We start from the raw sequence: 23,734 nt of genomic DNA on the forward strand, positions 1-23,734 counted from the left end.
TAAATGCTTTTTAAAAGACAAAATTGTACCCATCTCTATTACTCCTCTGACAGCTTGTTTCTGACACTCACCACCTTGTGTGAGAAAAAATTGCCCCTCTGGACACTTTCGTATCTCTCCCCTCACCTTAAAGCTACGCCCTCTAGTTTTAGACTCCCCTACCTTTAGGAAAAGGCCCGTCCTTATTTTATAGACCTCTATAAGATCACCCCTAAGCCTCCTATGCTCAACGGAAAAAAATTCCAGTCTATCCAGCCTCTCTTTATAACTCAAACCATTAAGTCCCAGTAGCAACCTTGCAATTTTTTTCTGCACTCTTTCTAGTTTAATAATATCCTTTCTATGATAGGGTGACCAGAACCAAGTGTGGCCTTACTAATGTCTTGCTCAACTTCAACAAGACGTCCCAATTCCTGTATTCAATGTTCTGACCAGTGAAACCAAGCTTGCCGAAAGCCTTCCTCACCACGCTGTCCACCTGTGATTCCACTTTTAAGGAGCTATGAACCTGTACCCCTAGATCTCTTTGTTCTATAACTCTCCCCAACGCCCTACCATTAACTGAGTAAGTCCTGCCCTGGTTCGAACTACCAAAATGCATACCTCACATTTATCGAAATTGAACTCCATCTGCCATTTATCAGCCCACTGGCCCAATTGATCAAGATCTCATTGCAATCCTAGATAACCTTCTTCACTGTCCACTTAGTAACCATGCCTCCTAAATTCTCATCCAAATCATCAGTATAAATGACAAATAACAGTGGACCCAGCACTGATCCGAGGCACACCACTGGTCACAGGCCTCCAGTTTGAAAACAACCCTCTACAACCACCCTCTGGCTTCTATCGTCAAGCCAATTTTGTGTCCATTTGGGTACCTCATCCCGGATCCCATGAAATTTAACCTTATGCAGCAACCTCCCATGCAGTACCTTGTCAAAGGCCTTTCTAAAATCCATGTAGACAACATCAACTGCACTGCTCTCATCTACCTTCTTGGTTACCCCTTCAAAAAAGTCAATCAAATTCGTGAGACACGATTTTCCACTCACAAACCATGTATCTCAGAATACCTTCTAACAACTTACCCACTACAGATGTGAGGTTCACCGGTCTGTAGTTCCCAGGCTTTTCCCTGCAGCTCTTCTTAAACAAAGGCACAACATTTGCCACCCTCCAATCGTCAGGCATCTCACCTGTGGCTGTCGATGATTCGAATATCTCTGCTAGGGGACTTGCAATTTCCTCCCTAGCCTCCCACAGCGTCCTGGGACACACTTCATCAAGTTCCGGAGATTTATCTACCTTGATGCGCTTTAAGACTTCCAGCACCTCCTTCTCTGTTATATTTGCACTCCTCAAGACATCACTATTTATTTCCCCAAGTTCCCTAATATCCATGTCTTTCTCAACAGTAAATACTGATGAGAAATATTCATTTAGGATCTCACCCATCTCTTGTGGATTTGCACATAGATGACCTTGTTGATCCTTAAAAGGCCGTACTCTTTCCCTAGTTACTCTTTTGGCTTTTACGCATTTGTAGAAGCTCTTTGGATTCTCCTTTGCCTTATCCGCCAAAGCAATCTCGGGTGTCCCCTTTTGGCCCTTCTGATTTCTCTCTTAATTCAACTCCTACACCCTCTAAACTCTTCAAGGAATCCACTTGATCCCAGCTGTCCAAGCACGTCATATGTCTCCTTCTTGACCACAGCCTCAATATCCCGAGTCATTTAGGGTTCCCTACTTCTACTAGTCTTATCCTTCATACTAAAAGGAATGTGTTTACCCTAAACCCTGGTGAACACACAGTTGAAAGCTTTCCACTTACCAGCTGTCCCTTTGCCTGCCAACAGACTTCCCCAATCAACAAAGTTCCTGTCTAATACCATCAAAATTGGCCTTGCCCCAATTTGGAATGTTAACTTTTGGGCCAGACCTATCATTCTCCATAGCGATCTTAAAACTAATGGAATTATGGTCACTGGTCCCAAAGTGATCCCTCACTAACACTTCTGTCACCTGCCCTTCCTTATTTCCTAAGAGGAGGTCAAGTTTTGCCCCCCCTCTAGTCGAGCCATCCGCATACTAAATGAGAAATTCCTCCTGAATACACTGAACAAATTTCTCTCCATCCAAGCCACTAATACTATGGCTGTCTCAGTCAATGTTGGGAAAGTTAAAGTCCCCGACTATTACCACCCTGTTTCTTGGAGCTATCTGTAATCTCCTTACATATTTGCTCCTCAATTTCCAGCTGACTATTTGGAGGCCTATACTACAATCCTATCAAAGTGATTTCCCCCTTATTTCTCAGTTCTACCCATATAGTGGGCAAACCCTCGGATATATCCCCTCTCAGTGCTGCTGTGATGTTTTCACTAATCAAAAACGCAACTCCCCCTCCTCTCTTACCTCCTGTTCTATCTTTCCTATAGCATCTGTACCCTGGAACATTGAGCTGCCAGTCCTATCCCTCCCTTAGCCAGGTTTCAGTAATAGCTTTAATATCCCAGTCCCATGTACCCATCCATGCCTTGAGTTCATCTGCCTTGCCTGTCAGGCCTCTTGCATTGAATAAATGCAGTTTAATCTGGACTTCCCTTGCCCTCTGTCCTGCTTTTGCCTGATCTGTCTAGTACTAGGGTTACTGACACTGCTGTTACTATTTAGTGTGCTCTCTTTAACTTCCATGCTGTCCTCAACCTTCTCTTCTTTTCCCCTACTGCTCTGGGTTCCACCCCCCGCCAAACTAGTTTAAACCCTCCCGTGTGGCTCTAGCAAATCTCCCCGCCAGGATATTAGACCCCCTCCAGTTCAAGCGTAACCTGTCCCTCTTGAACAGGTCATCCTTGCCCCAGAAGAGATCCTAATGATCCATAAATCTAAATCTCTGCCCCCTGCACCAGCTCTCAAAACACGCATTCATCTGCCTAATGTTCCTATCCCTACTCTCAATAGCACATGGCACCGGCGGTAGTCCAGAAATTACTGCCTTCGAGGCCTGCACTTTAGCCTTCTGCCTAACTCTCTATATTCACACTTCAGTACCTCATCCCTTTTCCTATCTATATCGCTGGTACCAATATGTACAACGACCTCTGGCTGCTTACCCTCCCTTTTAAGAATGTCCTGCAACTGCTCAGTGACGACCTTGACCCTGGCACCAGGGAGGCAATAAAGGAATCAGTCAAGGTCTGTCTCCATGAGGGATTCAATTTAATTCAGCAATTGGGGTGACTAATATTTCTGTTTCACAGTTACACATCAGGGACTTCAATTCTGTCTTGTTGTTCAGCACCAGCGATGTGCTGTCATCATTTCCCAGAACACAGAATCACTTGGGCATTTAATGTGGAAATATTAGTCAACAAGTTAGCAGGAGACAGTCAGTAGAACAGCACAATCAATTAGTTACAGCAAGAAATAAGCTTTTATTTTTTTTAAAAAGTATGTAACTGGGGGAGGCATTTGTTTGCATTTCCTTCAGGAAGAGAGAAGGCTCCTGCTCTCTCTAAAGAGAGCTGGGCAGCAGAATATTAAAATTAGGCTAATCTTCACGTTATCAAATCCTTCTAGCACTCACTGTAAAATCATATTCAATAAATCTGTTCCTTTTCAGGCTAATACTAAAAAATACATAGATGGATTCTCATTAATGATCAACTACTGTTCCTCAGGAAAGAAGCCTACCACCCACTACTCAATCTGACCTATCCACGACTCCAAATTCTTCCCTGCCAATACAGCCCACATCCCAAGAGAAAAACATAAATTATCTTAAAAAATATAAATTGTTGCATTTCCAGTGGTTCATTGGGTAAATGGGTGAGGCTTGTCCATGGTGCTGTCTCCCCAGGTCAATCAACCTGTTGTCGCTACTATCTACACTCGTGTATGAAAAATGGTCACAAAAATGGGAGAGCTGTACCCCCACCACCACTGCACCCCCTCCCCAACACCCAGCACCAGTATATGCAGCAAGCAAAGGGAAACATTGGACAAAGAGCTGAAAGGGATCAGCAGAAAAAGTTCTTTTTTTGCAAAATTGGACTTGTTAGGTGTTAGTCTAGGCTTAGTGGGTAGCACTGTCACCTCCAAATTCAGAAGGTATGTGGTTTCAAGTCCCACTCCAGAGACTGGAGCACAAAATTTAGCCTGACACTTCCAGTGCAGTACTGAAGGAGTGCTGCACTGCCAGAGATGCCATATTTCTGAGGAAATATCTGCCCTCAGGTGGGCGTAAAAAACAACAGCCTTATTTTGCAGAAGAGCAGAGGCGTTCTCCCTGCTGTCCTGGCTCATAATAATCCCTCAATCAAAATCACAAAAACAACTACCGTGTTTCCTACAACAATGACGACAGTTCAAAAGTACTGGTTTAAATGAGCTTTGGAATATATGGAGGTTGTTCCAAAGATAAGTGGAAGTCTGATAGATGTGCCCTGTGTCAAGAGAAAGATTTAAGATGCCATTTGTTCATTTCCCTTGCTCTATATAATCGTGATCTACTTTTCTGGATGCCAGTGCCCACATCTCCTCTCCCTCTCTCTCCCCGTCTGGCTCTAGTTGGCGCCCGGTTATGTTGATTAGCAGTGTTTACATTTTTCTACCCTTCTAATTTATAGGTGAGCCACTTGTATTCAAAACAAGGATTGAAATTTAAAGCGACAGCACATCTTTAGTCATGAACCCAGTTAGTTTCCAAAAAAAAGCACAGTTTACAAAAATGCCCATGGAATGAAAGAATCTCACACTATTTAGTTGGAGTCAAAGGCTTCAACCTCAAAGGGGTGGTCCACGGCAGAAGTCATGACTACCCACAGCTCCCTTGAATGCCTCAGCTGAAAAAAAAAAGTATTCTCCATTTCATTCCGCCCCCTCACCACCTTCGATATGCATTGTACAACAGCATCATCATGAATGTTGCTTGTGGGAATGTCAATGGAGTCGTGATCCAGAAGTCTGCACTAATAATCCAGAGAACGTGACTTTAAATCTTGCAATAGGTTGTTTGAGAATTTCAATTCAGTTAAAGAAAAAAAGTTGGTTTGGTAAAAGTGACCATGCTGTCATAAAACCCACTTATTCCCATGATGTGGCGTTGCCGGCGTAGGACTGGGGTAAGCGCAGTAAGTAGTCTCTCAACACCAGGTTAAAGTCCAACAGGTTTATTTGGAATCACGAGCTTTGGTATCATTGGTTCCCTAATGCCCTTCAGGAACGCAATCCTTCCCCTCCCGACTCAGTCTGAATCTACAAGTGATTCTAGTCCCCACACTAACATGGTTCACACTTAACTGCCCTCTGAAGTAGCCCAGCAAGACGCGCAGTTCGAAGGCTGACTACCACCGACCTCACAGGAAAATTAGGGGCCAGCAACAAACGCAGGCCTTGGCATTGACATCATCACTCCAGAAGGAGCTAAAAATTGGTACCTGACACTGAAAGAAGCTTTGGTAAAAGACAACCGTCACCAGACAGATTATGAATGAGTGATTTAGCAAACAGGTCCAAACTCTTGTTAACCTTTGCTCTTCAATTTTTGTTTCATTCTTTACTTCACCTCTTACTTCCAGTACTTCATCTAAATGAACCCAGGCAGCGAAAGTTGATGGGCTATTGCACTACAGCAGGCATCACAACTGAACTGGGCACCATGCCAATCTGACACATGCACTTTCAGCAGGGAGTCACAGAATAGTGATTGGGAACTATTCTCAACTGATTTTTCCTTTCTTTAATCCAAAACTCTGCTGCATTCTCCAGAATCAATGGGAAGACTGTTAAACAAAAGCTTGTGCCCTTCTTGAGGCCTGTTCCACAAGCGTTCGGGCAAAACTCCTGCAAAATCCACTTCAATGGACTGGCTGAAAATGGTCTTCCCTGAAAGGTCCGCTGTTCTCAATTCTCAAATTGCCAAACTTCCAAACAACTTTTCAAACACATTCTGAAACTCTCTTCAAGTGGCAGCAATGATATTAGTGAGTGGATGGAGTTTTCAACCAGGCATTCAGAATGGAGACAACTTGACCATCAAGCTGCATCACGCTTTTAAGTCCCAATATCTCAAATGATAAGGCAGAGAAGGAAAGAAACAGCAGATAGGAACATAGGAAATAGGAGTAGGAGTGGCATTCGGTCCCTTGAGCCTGTGCAGCCTTTCAACCATATCATAGTTGACCTTCTATTCTACCTCAATGCATTTTCCCACACTTTCTCCATATCTTTGGATATCTTCAATAACTAGAAATCTATCAATCTCTGGCGTGAATATATTCAATGATTGAGCTTCCTCAGCCCTCTGGATCAGAGAATCCGGCGCACTGGACAGTGGATAACAACCACTTGAGATCAGTTCGGTAAACCCAGGAGCGCTCTGCTCACCCCCACAAGAAGCTTCATCCAAAATTTTAATGGATCTGAAGTCACACAATCCTTCCCTAAGCCATTCAGCGTCTTTCACAAGTTCTGACTGTTCTTTTCACTAAACTAATTGCTGAATTGAATACTTGTATTGCATTCAAAGAGCTCATTCAAATTACTCAAACTCCTCTATTAGATTCCAGCCTGTAACTTACTCCCATAACTAAGGAAAGAGTCAGACTTATTATTGACCAAAAAGGCAACCTGTGTGTGAAGGTGGAAGAATTGTATATAGGTTTCAATGAATGATGGGAATGGTGCAAACATTGTAATTACAGAGGAGAAATGCAAAATATTGGACGGGATAAACGGAGCAAAGAACTATTAAGGAGTTTAGTATCTTTGATGATAGCTAAATCAAGGATGAAATCTATCGCAAGCTGTTAAGAGAAGCCAAAGAGGAAATATTGGAGGCTCTGGCCATCATTTTCCAATTCTCTCTTGTTTTAGAAATCATAGAAATCTTACAGTACAGAAAGAGGCCATTCGGCCCATCGAGTCTGCACCAACCACAATCCCACCCAGGCCCTACCCCCATATCCCTACATATTTTACCCACTAATCCCTCTAATCTAAGCATCCCAGGACACTAAGGGGCAATTTTAGCATGGCCAATCAACCTAACCCGCACATCTTTGGACTATGGGAGGAAACCGGAGCACCCGGAGGAAACCCACGCAGACACGAGGAGAATGTGCAAACTCCACACAGACAGTGACCCAAGCCGGGAGTCGAACCCAGGTCCCTGGAGCTGTGAAGCAGCAGTGCTAACCACTGTGCTACCATGCCGCCCTAACTCACCGTTTTAGGTGAGTTAGAGGAGTGGAAGGAGTTAGCAGAAAGAGACAGACCGAGTAATTACAGGCCAATAGACTAACCTTGTTGGTGGGCAAATTGAGGAAAAAGTGTCTTGAGGAGCAGTATAAATTATAATTTAGAAAGACACAGATAAATCATCCAGTCAGCATGGATAGGAAGGTCATGTCTGACTAACTTGATTGAATATTTTGAGGAGGTAACAAGCAGGGTCGATGAGGGTAGTGCATTTGATGTAGTCTACATAGATTTTAGCACTGATTTTGACAAGTCCCACATTTTGCAGACTAATTAGTAAATTAGAAGCCCATGGGATCTAAGGAAAAGTGGTAAGTTGGATGCAATTTTGGTTTAGTGGCAGGCAGCATAGACTAATGATTGGCAGAATTGTGACCAAAATGAGGTTTCCAATGAGTTTATACTATGAAAAACAAGGGACAAAGATTTAGATATAAATGTAAAGGGGATGATTAGGAAGTTTGCAGATGATACAAAAATTGGCCAAGTGATGGATACTGAGAAAGGAAGCTGCAGAGTGCAGAAAGATATCAACGGACTGGTTAGAAAAGTGGCAAATGGAGAAGTGTGATGCAAAGGAGTACACAATGAATGTCAAGAGTAGTAGATGTAGAGGAATACAGGAACTTTGGAGTATATGTCGACAGATTCCTGAAGATATCAGGGCAAATAAACAAGGTGCTTAAGAAAGCATACAAGCTCCTTTTCCTATATTGGCCAAGGCACAGCAAGTAAGGATAGAGAGGGTCTGCTAGAACTGTATAAAACACTAGTTTAGCACAGCTAGAATGTGGCATACAGTTGTGGTCATTGCATCATAGGATGTGATCACACTAGAGAGAGCGCAGAAATTTACAAGGATGTTGTCCAAATGTAGGATTTTAGCTATGTCGAAAGAATGAATTAGCTGCTTCCTTTGGATCAGAGGAGGCTGAGGGAAGATTTAATTGAGGTGGATAAAATTATGAGATGCCCCTTATTCCCTAGCGGAAAGGACAACAACTAAGAGTATAGATTTAAAGTAATTAGTAGAGAATTATTGGGAGTTGATGAGAATTCTTTTCACCCAGAGGATGCTGGATATCTGGAACTCACTATCTGAAAGAGCTGTAGAAACATCAAATGCAAGAAAGAGTGCAAGCGAGAGAGAGCACGAGAAGCAGATAATAAATATGACACCAGTGGACACAGTTCCTGCTTGAGATTTGGAAGGATGCAATTCATGCTCAAGGGGCTGAATGGTCTTCTCTTATTCCAAAGCAGCAAGCAGAAGCAAATGCAGAAAATAAGTTGTATGTTCTGTCAATCTAAAATTACCAACCACCAAACTGCCCTTGCTTCTGGAAGTCTCTCCCAGATGTCTGTTTGGAGTTCTGGACGATGTACACTAGAGTTAAAACATCCCTCACTGAATCATTCTTTACGTTTGTGAACAATCTGCAACTGTCCTCCAGGAACTCTATGCCTGAAGCAAGTTCCAGGGTTCATTTTGCGCTGCATATCATCTGAATTTCAATTGAATGCCAATGTGATCTTGCAAAATTCTCCACTCAAATGTTGTACCTCTTAAAAATTTCTTAGAAAGTTAACAGCATTTAGCCCTCCCAGTAAATCTATGTTCATGATCAACCAGCCTTTTTCTCCAAATTACCCTGTCTCTATATCATCTAACTCTTTCCCATGAACAGGAAGCACGGTGACACAGTGGTTAGTACTGCTGCCTCACAGCTCCAGGGAGCCGGGTTCAATTCTGGCCTCGGGTGACTGTCAGTGTGGAGTTTGCACATTCTCCCCGTGTTTGCGTGGATTTCCTCCGGGTTCTCTGGTTTCCTCCCGCGCTCCAAAGATGTGCGGGTTAGGTTGATTGGCCATGTTAAATTGCCCCATAGTGTCAGGGGGATTAGCAGGGTAAATACATGAATTTATGGGGTCAGGGCCTGGGTGGGATTGTTGTTGGTGCAGGCCCAATGGGCTGAATGGCCTCCTTCTGCACTGCAGGCATTCTACGATTCTCTGAACTCTGGATTGTTCAAGACTCTGTCCTTTCTCTCACCTGTTCCTTATTTGTCTACTGATTGCCTCCTCTCACATTTTCACTGATAAATCTGCCCAACATTCAACAATTTTGTCCAGCACACAGTTGCCAGGTGGAGGAAACTTGCATTCCTTCCATTATGTAAAAGCCACCTTGATCTTCTCCCCGCTCTTGAACCAGGCAATCTTTTTGTTAAAAGCACAACTCCCTCCTGTTGTCGTATTCACTCTCTCCTTAGTCATTGTTCATCAAATCCTATTCTTGGCTGACATATTTTGACTCCAAGTGGCACAGCTACATCTCATCTGATAAAGCAGTTTCCAAGAAACTTAGTTTACTATTTCATTCCATTTCTACAGGTACTTAATTGGGAAATCATAGAATCTACAGTGCTGAAGGAGGCTATCTGACCCATTGAGCCTGCACCGACAACAATCCCACCCTGGTCCCATCCCCGTAACCCCACATATTTACAGTCCTAATCCCCCTGACACTAAGGGGCAATTTAGCATGGCCAATCAACCTGATCCGCACATCTTTGGACTGGGAAGAAACTGGAGTACCCGGAGAAAACCCACGCAGACAGGGGAGAACATGCAAACTCCACACAGACAGTGACCCGAGGCCGGAATTGAACCTGGACTCCTGGCACTGTGAGGCAGCAGTGCTAACCACTGTGCCGCCCCAATGGGAAAAGAACAAGTGAAGTGAGCATTGGTCCTCTAGAGAGTGACAATAGTTAATAGTAGATAATAAGGAAAGAGTCAGTGTGGTTTTATGAAAGTTAAGTCATGTTTAACCAATTTACTAGAATTCTTTGAAGGACTAACGTGTTGTGGATAAAGGAAAGCCTGTAGATGTAATGTACATGAATTTCCAGAAAGCATTTGATAAGGTGCGCATCAAATGTTGTTGCAAAAACTAAAAGCTCACATATTAGCACGAATAGAAGATTATGCAATGATGGGTCATTTCCTGACTGACAGAACGTGATGAGTGGAGTCCCACAGGGAGTCTCAACTTTTTACAATTTACACCAGTGACATTGATGGGGGGAGTAAAGGCATGGTAGCTAAATTTGCAGATGACTCATTTAGAAGGAAAATATATTGTGAAGGAGACATTTCAAGCTTGCAGATGGATATAGATTGGCTGAGTGAGTGAGTAAAAATCTGGCAAATGGTATATAATGATCACTTTGGCAGAAAGAAAAAAAAAAGTAGAGTATTATTTAAATGGAGAACTGCTGCAGAATGCCAAGATACAGAGGGATCTAGGTGTTCTAGTGCATGAATCACAAAACGTTAGTATGCAAATGCAGCATGCGATCAAGAAGGCTAATGGAAAGCTATCCTTTATTACGAGAGGAATTGAACATAAAAGTAAGGATGTTAGACAGGGCATTGGTGAAATCACATCTCACATACTGTGGACAGTTTTGATCTCTTTATTTAAGGAAGGATGTAAATACTTTGGAGGCAGTTCACTAGATCGATAGTGGGATGAACGGGTTGTCTTATGAGGAAATGTTACACAGACTGGGCTTGTTTTCACTCGAGTTTAAAAGAGCGTGGATTGACTTGATTCAAGTATATAAGATCCTAAACAGTGTTGACAATTTAACATCGAAAGGATATGTCCTCTCGTGGATGAGCCCAGAACGAGGAGGCACTGTTTTAAAATTAGAGGTTGCCCTTTTCGGGTAGAAATTAGAATTGTTTTCTCTGAGGGTTGTGCAACTTTGGAACTCTCTGCCTCAGAAGGCAATGGAGGCAGGTCACTGAATATTTTTAAAGGCAGAGGTAGATAGATTCCCTTGCCTAATAAGAATCTAAGGTTATCGGGGTAGATGGGAACCTGAAACTCAATACAAATAGATCAGCCATTATCTTATTGAATGGCAGAGCAGGCTCGAGAGGCCAAGTGGTCTATTTCTGCTCCTATTCTGTATGTTCATATGTTCTTGCTCAACAATTACATAAAATTCTAATCTGTGCATGTCTTGCTGCCATACTGGAGTGGCTCTTCTAGCAATCCTCGGTCTCTCTGAGTTTGAGGAAAACCTTGTTTGATTAAAGATCCCTCTGTCTCATCTACTCCGTCTCTCTGTTGTGGCATTATCTATACTACAATGGCTCATAATTTAAGACACCATCCAGTTTGGAAAGAAAAGCAGAGGAGATGGAAATCAGGAACTCGTGTCATCAAGCTTCGACTACGATAAAGGAAGACTGAGGAAAATAAAGATTTTCAGTTTTGAGATCCTGAGGTAAAATGAATTAGACTAGAAGATGTTTGATTTATTACTCATTCATGGGTTGTAGGCATCACTGGCAAAACCAACATTTATTGCCCATCCCTAATTACCCTCAAGAAGGTGGTGATGAACCACTTTCTTGGCAAGCAAGTAGTTTACTTGGCGATATCAGATGGTTTTTAAGAGGGAATCACTTTGCTGTGACCATGCAAGTGCAGCAGATTCTCTTCCCTAACGAAAAGCAGATGGACTTTTTCTTTGAAACACAGTCGTTTCATGGTCACCATTACTAATATCAGCTTTTTACATTCCAGATTTATTTAATTAACTGAAGTTAATTTCCTCAGCTGCTATTGTAGGATTTGAACTTATGCCTCCAGATCTTTAGTTCAAGTCTCTGCATTGCTAAACCAGTAACATAACCGTTTAGTATTGGCCAGGGGATTGTAGCACAATGAGTCTTGATTTGAACACAGGGAGAAAGGAGGGAACGCAAAATGTTATATTTGAAGTTTGTAAGGTACAAGAGAGGAAAGATATGAACAACAATGACCAAATCAGCACCAATAAAAGAGAAAAATGTTCTTGATGGAGGGGGAGTCAGAGTGAGAGACAGCCACAAAGCGAGGGCAAGAGTGTGAGGAGAGAGTGAAAGAGTGGGCAAGGGAAGCAAACATGTAAACACATACAGTGAGGGACAGACAGAAAGTGAGATCGAGGGTGTGCAAAGTGAGGGTGTGGGGCACAAGATAGAAAGGCTGCAAGACAGGTGCTGGTGCAAGGGTTGGGGAGAGAAAAAGACAGAGGAGAGTTTGGGAAGGAGACATACAGGAGCAGTGAATATGACAGCAGGGAAGATAGTTCATGCGTAGATTTGTAGGGAGGCGAAATAGATCATTGGGGTGGATTGGCCTACCCTTGACAAGGTTAAGCACAAGGAAATTCTGTGAATATCAGCCACTATTTGAGGTCAGGTAACAGCTGTATTTTTACATAATTATTAGGCTGGAACAAAAAGGACCTGTGGAATGTTTGAAACCCTGAGGTGAGTTAGTCAGTGAGAAACAGTCCGCCTCACAGGTTTAAAAGATGATGAGTGATATAGTTCGTGCCAACAGAGCCATAAACACACACATAGCCAAATAAACTAAACTAAACAGATTGTCAAAAAGTGGAGCAAATGGAATTTGACCCCATCTGAAACATTCCTGAAGATGGCCCACGACTTATTCCCACCCTATTCTTAGAAATGTTTTGTGAATTTTAACTAATCAGCAGCGTGAATTTGCAGATAGCTTTGATTGAACTGAAAGCAAAAAGGTTACACTATCCCTATTCCATAAGCACATTGAACAGCCCGCGGTGAGAGCAGTCTTTACTCCCAGTCAGTAATCATGGTTTAATTTACTCAGACGGAGGGGAAAAAAAAGTTTTTTGGCAAACTTTCCGCGCTCGGGCTGTGGATGTGTAACATGCCGGTTCCAGCAGCCTCTTACCCTGCAGATTCTGTACTCTGATGTCGCTGATGTGACCGATCAGCTCCTCGCGCTGAAACCAGTCCCATTCCAATGCTGCCATAGAGGGAGAGAAAGCCCCGGACTGGAGAATCACTGCGTCCCTTTAACCTGGGGAGGGCAATCGAACAGAGAGGAAGGACTCAAGAGATCAGTGCGAAGCGCTGGGCGGGGAGAGGGAGGGATCTGACATTCACTCATGGGATAAATTGAGACGACTTCCTGGTGACGATGGGCTTTTGCCCGCCCTCTTTCACCTCAATAGTACCTGGTTAATATTCACTGGAGCACGAGTAGAGGCACAGACAGACACACCTTCAAACACACGGACACTGAACACACTCCCCCCCAATCACACACAAATGCTGCAGATCCATTGAAACTAAACCAACTGAACAGACTGATCCCCAATCCCACACATAAACAATGCAGCCAATCGCAAACACACACACACACTGTAAACGTGTTAAATAGACACACCCTCAAACACAGATACTACACTCCCTCAAACATACTGTACACAGAGGGAACAGCCACACCCACAAACACAGACATAGTGCACCCACTGTACACCATACATAAACTGTATACCATACAGTGTGACTTCAGACATACATGCACACATACACAAATTGCCCAGGTATAGTCTGCAAAAGCAGGACAAATCCATCTGGTCAATTCCAGGAGGCTACTCCCAAACACAGCAACATTATAGAATATGACCTCAGCACTAGCAAATGGTATTTATAAATTAATTGTTCATTGATGCTCAGTTTGGGTATCAACAGGTCCATTTGGCTCCTGATCTCATCATAACCTTGGTCCAAACATGGACAAAGAGCTGAATTCAAAAGATGAGGTGAGAGCGCTGGCATTGGCATCAAGGTTGTGTTCAACTGAGTGCGGCATCAAGGAGCTTGTGTAAAACTGGAATCAAGGAAAACTTCTCCACTGGCTGAAGCCATAACCAGCACCAAGAAAGATGGTGGCTGGGATTTTACCGGCTTGCCCCGCCTATTGTAGAGCAAGCCGGTAAAATCGCATGTGAGCCGAGAAATCAGGATCACGCCCGAGTTCTTGGCTCTCGTGATTTTACGAGAATCGGATTTCCGGCGCAGTCAGCCTCTTGCCGGAAATGGGCGAGAGACTGAATAATTTATTTACATGTATTGAAATGCTGATTTACATCTGTTTAGTGAACCCGGCACTGAATCGCCTGGGCTCGCTTGCCTTTATGGCCTCACCAGGAGAAGTTCTCTCCGGTGAGGAAAACACATGCTCCCCATAAATGAGAAACAGTCATGTTGACCTCACCGGTGGAACTGGAGGCCATTGAAGCCTACGGGGAGGCTGAGGGCAAGGTGCCAGCCTGGCACCTGGGCACTCTCCACTGGGCAATGCTGGGGGTGGGGCCTATAAGATGGGACCTGAAGGGGCAGAGCCAGAAGGGGCGGGGTCTGAATGGGGTAAGGGGGACCCGCTGTCACTCTGCAACATGATCGGATTGGGGGGACATGATCGGTCTGGGCGGCAGAGGCGACGGGGGCTGCATCTCGGGCAGTGTGGGGCTCACGCTCGGCTGCTAGCCTCCGAGATTGCAGGATGGGGGGAGAGTTTGTGAGGCTGCCTGCAACTGCAGGGGCCTGACAGCTCTCTCTTTGTCTGTCAGACCCCTGCTGTTGAAATTACGCATGTGCAGCATCAGAGGTCTGCACATGCGCAATAATTCCCCCTGCAGTTGCTACTGCGCATGTGCAGACACCGAGGTCTGTGCATGTGCAATTGCTCCCTCTGCAGGCTGGCTGGTGAATTAAGCCCAGCCCACTACCTGCAGCAGCTAGAAACAGTCTAGCCTAGATTTTTAATGACTAAGTGCATAAGACTGGGTGTGAAAGCTTGCCCAAAATACGGATCAGTCCCGTAAAACTCCGCCCGGTGTGTGACCTTGCTGCAAGAGTTCCTCAAAATGGTGTCCTAGGCCCAACCATCTTCTGCTGCTTCATCAATTACCTTCCCCTAATCATAAGGTTAGAAGTTGGAATGTTCACTGATGATTGCACAATGTTCATTGCCAGTTGCAACTCCTTAGACACTGAAGCAGTCTGCGTCCATATGCAGCAAGACCTGGATACTATTCAAGCATATATTGATCATTGACAAGTAACATTCATGTCACACAAGTGCCAAACAACAACCATCCCTAACAACATTGAGATGGTGATCCACTTGCCTAGATGAGTGCAGCTCCAATAACACTTAAGAAATCAACCCATCCAGGACAAAACAACCTGTTTGATCAACACCCCAACCCCACCTTAAACATTTACTCCCTCCACCAGTGGCACACAATGACAACAGGCGGACTGGAACACCACTAATTGCAAGTTCCTCTCCAAGACACACACCATCCTGACTTGGATCTATACTGTCCCTTCACTGTCACTGGACCATATCATGGAATTTCACTTCCCTAACAGCACTATGGATGTACCGCTACCACATAACCATGTTTAAAAAAGGAGGTAGACAAAAGGCAGGTAACTATTGGCCAGTTAGCTTAACTTCTGTAGTAGGGAAAATGCTTGAATCTATCATCAAGGAAGAAATAGCGAGACATCTGGATATAAATTGTTCCATTGGTAAGACGCAGCATGGGTTCACGAAGGGTAGGTCATGTTTGACTAATTTGGTGGAATTCTTTGAGAACATTACAGTGGAAGCAACGTCCCTGCTTATATGTTTCTATAAGATCTCCCCTCATTCTTCTGAATTCCAATGAGTATAGCCCCAGTCTACTCAGTAATGGGGAACCTGTGGATGTGGTGTATCTGGATTTCCAGGAGGCATTTGACAAGGTGCCTCACCAAAGACTGCTACATAAGATAAAGGTGCACAGTGTTACGGGTTATGTATTGCATGGATAGAGGATTGGTTAACTAACAGAAACCAAAGAGTGGGGGTAAATGGGTGTTTTCTGGTTGGTGATCAGTGACTAGTCGTGTGCCTCAGGGATCAGTGTTGGGACCACAATTGTTGACGATTTACATAGATGATTTGGAGTTGGGGACCAAGTATAGTGTGTCAAAATTCGCAGATGACACTAAGATGGGTGGAAGAGCAAAGTGTGCAGAGGACCTGAAAGTCTGCAAAGGGATATAGATAATCTAAGTGAGTGGGCGAGGGTCTGGCAGATGGAGTTCAATGTTGGAGGATGTGCAGAGAAGATTCACTAGGTTGATTCCGGAGTTGAAAGGGTTGGCTTATGAGGAGAGACTGAGTAGACTGGGGCTATACTCATCGGAATTCAGAAGAATAAGGGGAGATCTTATAGAAACATATAAGATTATGAAGGGAATAGATAAGATAGAAGCAGGGACGTTGCTTCCACTGGCAGGTGAAACTAGAACTAGGGGGCATAGCCTCAAAATAAGGGGAAGCAGATTTAGGACTGAATTGAGGAGGAACTTCTTCACACAAAGGGTTGTGAATCTGTGGAATTCCCTGCCCAGTGAAGCAGTTGAGGCTACTTCATTGAATGTTTTTAAGGTGAGGATAGATACATTTTTGAACAGTAAAGGAATTAAGGGTTATGGTGAGCGGGCAGATAAGTGGAGCTGAGTCCACGAAAAGATCAGCCATGATCTTATTGAATGGCGGAGCAGGCTCGAGGGCCCAGATGGCCTACTCCTGCTCCTAGTTCTTATGTTCTTATAACCTGCAGTGGTTCAAGAAAGCAGCTCACCACCATCTCAACAGCAATTAGGGATGGGCAATAAATGCTCATCTAGCCAGTGATGCCCACATTGCATAAATTATTAAGAGAAAAAAGCAATCAGTCAAAGCACCTACCCTTGACATTCAATGGAGGAGTGGGGAGCATTAATGAATGTCGAATTCCCCACTCTCTACCTCCTGGGAGTCATCAAAAACTTAACTGGACCAGCCTTATAAATATTATGGCTACAAGAGTAGGTTAATGGCAAATAACTCACCTCAAAGCCAGTCCACCATCTAAAATTGAAGACTGTGATGAAATATGCTTTGCTTGCTTGAGTGAGTGCAGATCCAACAACACTCTTAGAAGTTTGACACTACCTAGGACAAAGTGGCCTTCTTGATTGGCACCATACCTGTCACCTTAAGCATACACTCCTTCCACCAGAGGAACATGGTGATAGCAGTATATCCACATCCCTTGAATTAATATAAATAAACAGTCACAACTATACCCTCCAATTGCGCACAAAGTAGGGCTAAATCATAGAGTAATATACCCTTCAGACATAGACAAAACAAACATAGTCAAACCCCAGGAAGAGATATCAACAACAAATGCAGTTATAATTATATTATATGAATACACAGATACACCATAGAGTGGCTAACAGCCTACAGAGACGCACACAACAAATCAATACCTCTGTACGCACTCATTCACAATTACACAAGTATACACTACAAACAAATATACACAATCACTCCATTCTGACCTATGGACCTTACGGTGAAACAAACACAAAAAGTTCCTACGAGCACCAATCAAATTCGTACACAGGGAGCAGTAAGTCACGCGTTTGTATACATTTACCCTCACATAACATGCTGTATCACAGGGGAATGTGTCACAAAGTATTGCACCAAAATTTGCTGAGAAAATAACAACAAGTTTAATGCACTCACTGTTATTCCTGTGCAAATAACTCTGAAACGTACAGCAAGAGAGAGTAATCCTGGAAGTTGCAAATTAGCACAAGTTTCTGTACAATTTGCAATGTTAGCATTGTGAAAACAGCTTCTCACACTTAGACTTCCTGTTAGTTTCAAAAAATGACTGCATTTGTTCGGTAAGAACATATCAAATCTGTCACAGAAAGTTAGAACTGGTACTTAGGACCCTTTTAATGACAATATTTATGTTCCTTCAATGCTAGTGAACCATTTAAGCCCCAAAAAGAAGCGATTGCAACTCTGGAGTCTCAGTCCTGTGGGTAGTAAATTGTCAGGGATTTTGAAAATTTTAAATACTAAATTGAAGAAAAAATATTACTTTTCCTTTCTATCACTTTTTCCTCTCTCTTAAAGCAAGCTTTCCTTCTCTCTCCCTCTGTGGCTGACTTCAATCTAAATAATCTTCTTTTCTTAACAATTGTTCCTTTGATTCTTTCTCAATTCTTAAATCTCACTGGTTAGGACAAAAACTATTGGTCCTTTTGTTTCCGAAGGTCCGGTGAGAAGATAGGACTTTCAGGAATTTGTAGTACAAACATTCTTCAAGCTGAAGCTAAAAATCCAACAAATGATGTACAGAGCAAGATGCTCAACCCCAGTAAAACCTCAGCCAGCGGCCCTGAATTTATGCAGGCTTTCTTCTGATATAAACTCGATCAAAGCTGGTGGAAATCATGTTCATCCGGGGTAAGGAAACAATGTTTCTGTCACTACTGCAGGGAATACAAGGAAATTCAAAGCTCACTTGTCATACATCGGTACCCGGCTCACGCAAAGCTGTGCAGCATGCTATCATTCATGCAAATATCCTGCAGACCAGCAATCACTCAAGCAGACACAGGTTGCACATGCACACACAGACTTTGCAAAGGATGTCCACGCCACTCTTCAGGCCCATGGAACTGGACTTACTGCTTGATGGTCCCTGCAATGAAATCAGGCATGTAATCTTGCGGCAGATCCTGCAGTTGTGACTGTGTGTGTTTATCTGTGTGGGTGGGAAGGTATGCAGATCACCTCCCCCTGAGTGCAGTGAATGAGATGTGTTTATATGACTAATCCACAGCCGTGTTTGGAGATTATGCAGTACTGGTGGGCTGTGAAGTATCATACAGGGCATTAACTAGCTACACTGAATGTTGATGACTCAATCGATTCAACTTTCTCAACTGATGGAAGTAGTCTTCACTATTTCCAATGTAGCAGTGATTATTAGTGATGGCTCGCTGGTTTAGGTTGATAAGGAGGTCCTGGATTCAATCTTCAGTCCGTACTGACCTGGGGAAAGATACAGCAGCAGAGGCCAGCAATGTTGTAGCTGCTGTTACTTTTGGCCATTTAACTGAATAACTTCTGTGGCCAGGTGTCATATTTGTTTTATAATGCTCCGGTGAATCCCCTTGGGACATTTCATTACATTAAAGGAACTATGTAAATAGAACATGAGAATTAGGAGCAGGTGTGGGCATTTGATCCTTTAAGCCTGCCCCACCATTCAGTAAGATCATGGCTGATCTGATTCTGACCTCAACTCCTACCTACCCCTGAGTAACCCATGATTTCCACGCCAATCACAAACTTAGCCTTGAATATATTCAATGACCCAGTTCCAAACACTCACGACCCTCTGAGAGAAGAAACCCTCCTCATTTCTAAATGTTGTTGTTGTGTTGAGTTGTTGCTCTCTGCTCCCAGATCCTGTTCTGTGAAATTACAGCCAGCCAGTCTACTCATTACATAATGTGCCATTTTCACCACATACCCTAATTAGACCAGAGCTGTCAAAATCAGACTGGTTTAGATAAGCGTTTGGGAAAGTTTTCTTTGCACAGAGAATAGTAAGAATGTGGAACTTGCTGCCATATACAGTGACTGAATTGATTCAGTTGATGCATTTAAGGGGAGTCTTGTTTCACATACAAGGTGGCAGAGAATAGAGGGCTACAGTGGCAGAGCAGTTAAAGTGGGAAGATGCCAGTGTGGAATATAAATAGCAGTATGGATCAGCTGGGCTGAATGGCTTGTTTCTGTGGGGTTTTTTTCATTTATGGGACTTGGGCGTCGCTGGCTGGCCAGCATTTATTGCCCATCCCTAGTTACCCGAGGGCAGTTGAAAGTCAACCACATTGTTGTGGCTCTGGAGTCATATGTAGGCCAGACCAGGTAAGGACGGCAGATTTTCTTCCTTAAAGGACATTAGTGATCCAGATGGGTTTTTTCAATAATCGACAATTGTTTCATGGTCATCAGTAGATTCTTAATTCCAGATATTTTTTATTGAATACAAATTCCACCATCTGCCGTGGCAGAATTCGAACCCGGGTTCCCAGAACATTAACTGAGTTTCTGGATTAACTGTCTAGCGATAATACCACTAGGCCATCACCTCCCCTTGTTGTCAATTCAGTGTAATTTGTCTTTGGGCTGAGATTTGATTTCTCCGTGGATTACATTGCCTTTAATTCATGTCATATGCTCGTACACAACGACTTCAATTATATCTGGTGAAAGACCTGACCCAACTCTGCAGCATTTAATCAAGACCTCAGGCAGCAGGAGCAGTAAGTTAACAGACCTTCACAAACATTTAAATACCACCTTCTCAATCTTTTCCTCCAGTTAAAACTTGCCAAGATTGAAACCATTGGTATCTTTTCCCAAACCCCCCTAATAAACTCCATGCCTTTGCTACCAACATAGCCCACCTGCCTCCCCCACCATACCCCAACCATTCTCCCTGGGTCAACCAGACTGTTCATAACCTTGGAGAGATATTTTAAACTGAGTTGAATCTCTTACTTCATACCTTCTCCATCATGAAAACTGTCTATTTCCATCTCCCTAAAATTACCCACCTCTGTCCCTGCCTCAGCTTAGCTGCTGAAAGCCCTATTCCTATGTCACCTCCAGACTATAATGTTCTTCTCAGTAATCTCTCACTCTTCATCTTCTGTAAATGTCAGTTCATTCAAAACTCTGTTGCCCATTGTCTATGCCACACCAAGATTTACTCTTGTCCTTGACCTATTTTCGGTTCTGATTCCTCAGAGCCTCAAGATTCACACCCTTGTGCATTCCATGTAATATATAATACATATGCCACAAATTATTCTGCATCAATTATATACTACATTCAACTCAAAATAAAGTATTTATTCACGCGCCTTTTACCAAATACAATATACATACTCAACATGGCTGATTACAATGGACAAAACCTTGTCAACTCTGAAAATGTTCATGTGTCAGGTCATCTGCAGGCCCCAACCCTACAGAGATCAGAGGTGCAGCCTGAATTTCAAATTTACGAAAGGTAAATGCTCTCTGTCCAATTAATGATGGAGGGTGGGAGCCACACGACTGGCTGGTCAGCAACCCACTGGAAGTGATGGTGTCTGCTGATGCAGAGGGAAAGCATGAGGGTGTTTCAAAATGGAGACACTGCCTAAAGTCTCCCAAAGGTTTATTCAAAATGAAGGCCCAGTGATTCCTGGCCACCAATATGGAAGGGAAACCCTCTTGCTGCAGCGGTGACTCTTTCCTTTTCAACTATATTCAATTGTCTTCTGAAAGCTTGCATTGAATCGACTTCCATTCTTTTTTCAGTAAGTGATCAGGGACATAATCTGGGGCAAACATAAAATAAAATCAGTTACAGATCTCAAATGTATTATACAGGTCACTAATTGCTCACTAGGACACTGTAGTTTAATTACCTTTCCCATAGATAATTAGGCAGCACAATTTTCAGTTTGCAAGATTCCCCCAAGTCCATGGTGCCCCGCATCCCCCCCCCAACTAGAGATCCATCTGAGCCCGCCCCCCTCCTCCGGCGGACGCCAGCAGAAGGCCAGGAAGGTGCTGCAGGCTCTCGAAGGACTGCTGGTCGGAAGGATGGTGGAGGGAAACCAGTGATCGAGGTAGGTTGGGGGTGTGCTCTGCCAAGGGGGGCCTGCCTCCCAGGGGGATCCGATCCCGGGGATGGGTCTGCCAGGGGGGCCTGCCTCCCAGGGGGGTCTGATCCGGGGGGGGGTCTGCCGGGGTAATTAGCAGGGGGGTCTGCGAAGGATGGTTGAGGAGGATGGGGTTCGGAGGTTCCCCTGCAGAATAGAAATCCGTTTCAGATTTTTATTCTGCAGGTCGCTTACAGCGCGGATCCGGAACGGACCAGAAGACGGTAAAGTGGGATTTGGCGGTAGAGTTGGACGTGCGGTTCATTAAGTCGATTTAAATGCAAGCTAATGCATTTAAATCGTCGGGCTGCCCGATTCGGGCGTGGACCGGACCCGCGCCCGAATCGGGTGTTGGTAAAGCCGCGATCTGCTTGGATTCAGGTGCAGATCGCATTAAAGGCCCGACGCCCGACTTTATCGCGATTTCGCGTCCGAAAACGGGCGCGAATCTTTGGTAAAATAGGGCCCTTAGACTCCAAATGGTAAAATAGGGCCCTACATTTCAGGGCAAATGATCCAAACATCAGAACTTACATTTGCAACAAGACATGTTAATTAATGGAATGCTTAATTCAATGGTTAAAATGGGGGATTCCAACTTGCTTACAAAACAACACTGTTGCACTCAAAACAATTAAATGTAAGTCAAACGCACTGAGAAACGTGGTAATGTGTTATCCAACGTTTTAACATGATGAAGAACATTCTTAAAATGTGATCCCTCTTAAACCATCCCCCCTCATAAATCATCCCCCTCAAAAATCATCCCCCTCATAAATCATCCCCCTCATAAATCACCCCCCTCAAAAATCATCCCCCTCAAAAATCATCCCCCTCAAAAATCATCCCCTTCTAAAATCATCCCCCTCATAAATCATCCCCCTCATAAATCACCCCTCAAAAATCAGCCCCCTCATAAATCATCCCCCTCACAAATCATCCCCCTCATAAATTATCCCCCTCATAAATCATCCCCCTCAAAAATCACCCCCTCAAAAATCACCCCCTCATAAATCATCCCCTCAAAAATCACCCCTCAAAAATCAGCCCCCTCATAAATGATCCCCCTCAAAAATCATCCCCCTCATAAATCATAACACTCAAAACTCATGCCCCTCATGAATTGAATCCCCTCATAAAACATGATCCCAGTAAATCAAACCCCTCATCAATCAAAATCCTCATTACTCAAACCTATCATTAATCAAATCCTCAAAAACAAAACCCTCTCAAATCAAACCCCCTCTCAAATCAAACCCCACATAAATGAATTATTAATTAATTGATATTAATCAAACCCTCAAATATTAAAAACACCTAAAAACATATGTTTATCAAACATAAAGCCCTCACAAATCAAAACTTAATAAATCAAACTACCCATAACTGATGACATGAAACCCCTTATAAATCAACCCCTCACAGATCAAACTCTTGTAAATCAAACTTCTAACAACTCAAAATCGCAAAAACATCATACTTTTGTCAACCAAACCTGTCATAAATAATTTCTCTTGTGAATAAACCCTTCGCAGATCAATTCCCGCATAAGCAAACTCATATATCATACCCTCAAAAATCAGTTCCCCCTTAAATCATTTCCTTCACGAATACACCCCTCACAGATCAAACCCCTTGCGAATAAACCCTCATAAATCAAACTCCTCGTATATCTAACTCCCCATAAATTAAAATTCTTTGTATATCAAACCCTCATAAATCAATTTCCTTGTCAATAAAGCCTTCATAAATTGTACTCTATGCCTCATTGCAGGTCCTTTTTACCCACAACAAACCACGTCAAAGAACATGGAAAAAAATATAATTATTTCAGAGCTCATTACATCTTGCAACACTAACTGGATTAGATCCTCTCTCTTCTCTCTCAAGGGAAAAAAGTTCATTTATTCACACTGGATTGAAATGGAAAGACAAGGTCAGAAGGATTCTCCACATATTTGCAATTATTCCCACAGAATCCAAC

General features: G+C 43.4%; 1 protein-coding gene across 1 annotated transcript in view; it reads right to left on the reverse strand.

The window, feature by feature from the left end:
- clmna (calmin a) overlaps positions 1 to 13,214 on the reverse strand; it is a 73,384-nt gene extending 60,170 nt beyond the window's left edge. The window contains exon 1 of the mRNA XM_078234502.1: positions 13,052 to 13,214. Coding sequence (XP_078090628.1) covers positions 13,052 to 13,133 — 82 coding nt within the window. The 5' untranslated portion in view covers positions 13,134 to 13,214. The remainder of the gene's footprint in view (positions 1 to 13,051) is intronic.
- Positions 13,215 to 23,734: the final 10,520 nt, after the last annotated feature.

Source organism: Mustelus asterias, chromosome 18, assembly GCF_964213995.1.
Source record: "Mustelus asterias chromosome 18, sMusAst1.hap1.1, whole genome shotgun sequence".
In the NCBI taxonomy this organism is placed as follows: domain Eukaryota; kingdom Metazoa; phylum Chordata; class Chondrichthyes; order Carcharhiniformes; family Triakidae; genus Mustelus; species Mustelus asterias.